Source organism: Salvia hispanica, unplaced genomic scaffold (assembly GCF_023119035.1).
Source record: "Salvia hispanica cultivar TCC Black 2014 unplaced genomic scaffold, UniMelb_Shisp_WGS_1.0 HiC_scaffold_752, whole genome shotgun sequence".
NCBI lineage: Eukaryota > Viridiplantae > Streptophyta > Magnoliopsida > Lamiales > Lamiaceae > Salvia > Salvia hispanica.
The window spans coordinates 1-3751 of NW_025952524.1; the positions used below are offsets into that span (position 1 = coordinate 1).

General features: G+C 36.2%; 1 protein-coding gene, 1 long non-coding RNA gene and 1 other non-coding gene across 3 annotated transcripts; all 3 read left to right on the top strand.

Moving 5' to 3' along the window:
- Positions 1-674, top strand: LOC125199961. The gene is made up of 3 exons (XR_007172649.1): positions 1-87; positions 164-289; positions 366-674. It is a non-coding gene; the product is annotated as an uncharacterized LOC125199961 (long non-coding RNA).
- Positions 675-1355: 681 nt separating this feature from the next.
- TRNAA-UGC lies at positions 1356-1428 on the top strand. The gene has a single exon. It is a non-coding gene; the product is annotated as a tRNA-Ala (tRNA).
- Positions 1429-3027: 1599 nt separating this feature from the next.
- Positions 3028-3547, top strand: LOC125199960 (auxin-induced protein 15A-like). The gene has a single exon (XM_048097792.1). It carries the CDS (start codon positions 3168-3170, stop codon positions 3432-3434), a length of 267 nt encoding a protein of 88 aa, XP_047953749.1. The 5' UTR covers positions 3028-3167; the 3' UTR covers positions 3435-3547.
- The last annotated feature ends 204 nt before the right edge of the window (positions 3548-3751 follow it).

The window sequence follows — 3751 nt, forward strand, 5'->3', positions numbered from 1 at the left end:
GATGATGAAGAGCAAAAGAAGCTGCCGGATGAAGTTAAAAATAGTGAAGATTACAAGAAATACTTGCAACTCATAACCGAGAGTGAAGTAATTTCTAAATAATACTGTTGTACAACCATTCACCCACCTGCCTTTATATTTAGATTTCATGTTTGTGTTGCAGGGCTATGATTGTGGCTCCTTCGATTTCCCTCATTTTGACCTCAAGATCACTCAAGCAACTCAGCAGCTTATAGATAGAAACAGTGTTTATGTGGAACCTGCCCTCCAAGACTACAACAAACAACATGTTAGTCGAGTCCTAAATAATTCATTCTTAGTAGTAATTTAGAAATATGCTTATATTAATGTAATGTAATGTTCAGAATAGGAAGCTGGTGTTTGATAGTGTTTGATAGCATTGAGAAGATGAACATCCAGTCTGCAGTATGCTACTATGAGAAGTATTATGTGACCTTCAAAGTTAAGGACATGGATGACGTGGTGCCCTCAAGACCTTCTAGTGCAGCTTCTTGTGTTTCATGTCAGGCCCTAGTTTTGAACAATTTCGGGAGAAACCAACCCAACCCTAGTTTTGAATATTAGTACTCCATATGAGAGTGAGTAGAGTATGCTGCTGTATGCCAACATAAACATATCTACTCTTCTTTAATCTATTTACAAAATTACTCCCATCACCTCTTTGAAAGAATACTAAAGAACAATTAAAACCAGAGTTACATAATCAAAACAGAGATTTGCTCAAGTTAAGTGATATACAATTTTCATACTGAAGTTTGCTGTTCTCATCCGTGTATTGGATCGTTGGATGATTAATGAAAGTCGATTGTTGTTTGGGCATCAAGAAGTACAATAATGAAGAAATCTAGAGGATAGGAGAGTGCCCTTGTGCTTATTCAATATTCAATTTCAGGGAAGGCAGTTAGCTGCATTACTTGGTATTTCTGTTATCATGCTTAAACCAATAACAAATTTAAGCATAGTCCACAGACATCAATATCAGCTGAGATTCTGGGGACTGAGAGCAGCTGACTAAGAATCATTGTTGGCTTGAGGTTGCTCCAGTTGGTCGTTGTGCGTGGGGACAGCGTGCTTGCAGTTCAGTTCATGTTCAGCAGCACCAAGATGATGCCTTTGATGCCAATACATTCCACATGTATGAAGATAGGGTACTGAAGGTTAACTTATTTTCAAGTTCTACCAATAGCCTAAGTGGTGTTAAATTATGACATAGAAATATACCAACCACACCATCTTATTCAAAATCCTTCTTCTATGTGCCTAGCTTAGTTGATTTTTCAATTCAATAACTTTATTAAAAATGTTATTCAATTTCTAAGATAAAATGTCAGGACGGGGATGTAGCTCAAATGGTAGAGCGCTCGCTTTGCATGCGAGAGGCACGGGGTTTGATCCCCCGCATCTCCACTTTCTTTTTTAACTTTTCTTGGGCCGGCCCAGCCCAAATTGCTAGTTTGTTGGAAGGCACAAGGCCCCTACATCACATGGTCTTTACAGTCTTACAAGACAACTTGTGTTGAATCATAGCAACACAAACTCAATCCATCATCACTAAAAATCATTCAAACTATCCATACACACATCCATGTGCTGTGTTTCAAAGATGCACATACACATGTTAACCACTCAATTTTATTTGAAGATGATAAGCTGTTTCTTGATTTCATTATCCTATATATACAACAGGTGTTTTGGATTGAAATCAACAAACAAATCACACAACACGACTAAGCAAGTTTTCACTTGGTATAGACAATGGCCATTCGCCAAATTCTGAGACGATCTGAAGTCCCAAAGGGGCACTTTGCTGTCTACATCGGAGAGAATAAAAAGAAGCGTTATGTGATCCCAGTGTCGTACTTGAACCATTCCTCGTTTCAAGAGCTTTTGCATCAGGCTGAGGAGGAATTCGGGTTAGTCATCCAATGGGAGGCCTAACCATCCCTTGCAGCGAGGATCTGTTGGCTGATCTCGTCTCTGACTTGAGTAGAACATAAACATGTTTTAGAATTCAGAGTATCAAAGTTTTGTAGAGTAGGTCAATGTATCTAACAGAGTTACTAGATCAATCGAAAACAATTATTCAGCTCTTTTCATCATCTTGTTTGATTATGTGTCAAAAACATACACAGACATAAAACATTCTTGAATTGAAGAAATAGTAGTTTTTAATTTGTTGACTGGCATGGTAAATATTTGATCAGAATTTCCTAATATGAAAATCACACTATTATTTTAATTTATTATAGTAAAAAGGAAGGACCAATGTGTAGAAGGCAAAATCATGTCATTCTAGCTGTACAGATATCCAAATGTAGTGTCGCACTTCAATTATTCTTCACCTAACTCTAAAACTTGATGTATGCCTTAATTTGCAACTGCATTACCTCTATTGAAAATGTCATGCATCTCTGCTTTGCTATACTTATTAACAAATTCGAACTGCAAAATTAGAAGATATAAGAACTAAGAAATATGGTTGGACTTATCTGCTAATGTTTGAGTATATATGAATCATTGTATGTAAATGACCGGTTTCTCACACGAAAACTAGCCATCATAAGCTGTCACTCTTCCTATTTTTTAACAGACTTGCTGGTTTATACATACACAAATCCATGTGATCTTAGTTTCATGTCTATTAACTCATGGCTGTGCTGTTTGGAAACATACCATTAATATGGTTGAATTTTAGAACTGTACTTCACATATATATCTTCCTATACTACTCCATTTTAGAACAAAAAAAGGAATGGTCCACATTTGAAGAAATGAACAAGTCATGGGATATGTTTTGTGCAACTATTTGATTTCTGTGGTGCAATTGGTTTATGTGGGGAAAATGAGGTCTACATTGCAAGAGTTAGTTGGGAACAATGCCATTCTAAATCTTGATTTCTTGCTAAATATGTTTAAGACAAATCCATGTGATGATACATTTTCTTGTGTTTCCCAACTCTCATATCCATTATTTTGCTAACCTATCTCTATTTCCAAGGGATGCAATATTTCTATTCCACCTATATATACAACACTTATCTCAACTTCAACCCATCAACAAGCCTTCAACAGATTCTCTACCTTTCTTGACTTTGATTTCTTTCATAACTCCTCATCTCTTTCTAACTTCAAAAAAGGTCCATACAATGGCCATTCGCCAGATTCTCAGAAGGTCATTGTCTAGTGAAAGAAGGTCGGCTGAAGTTCCAAAGGGGCATGTTGCTGTCTATGTTGGTGATAATGAAAAGAAGCGCTTTGTGATTCCAGTCTCCTACTTGAACCATCCTTCGTTTCAAGAATTGCTTTTTCAAGCCGAGGAAGAATTCGGGTTCAATCACCCGATGGGCGGTCTCACCATCCCTTGCAGTGAAGACTTATTTGTAGATTTCATCTCTGGTTTGAGCAGAAGATGATTTATAGCAATGGTGTTTTATGAGTAGAATTTTGTAGATTAGAAAATTGTATCCAATGAGAATACATAGAAATGTAGATGAAGTATATTAATGAGAAACTTATGTTTTCTTCATTCATATGGATCTCTTAAACAACCACATTCCTCTGATAAACTTGACTAGATAGAGCTTCTATCATTAAACTGAATAGAGTTTCATTGATTTCACATCGATCATCAGCTGATCTGTTATAGATGAACAGAGTTTTGTAGAACTAATTTTTTTACAGATATTATTTTTCTGCAGCAAAATTACAATCTATTGATACACATGAAAAA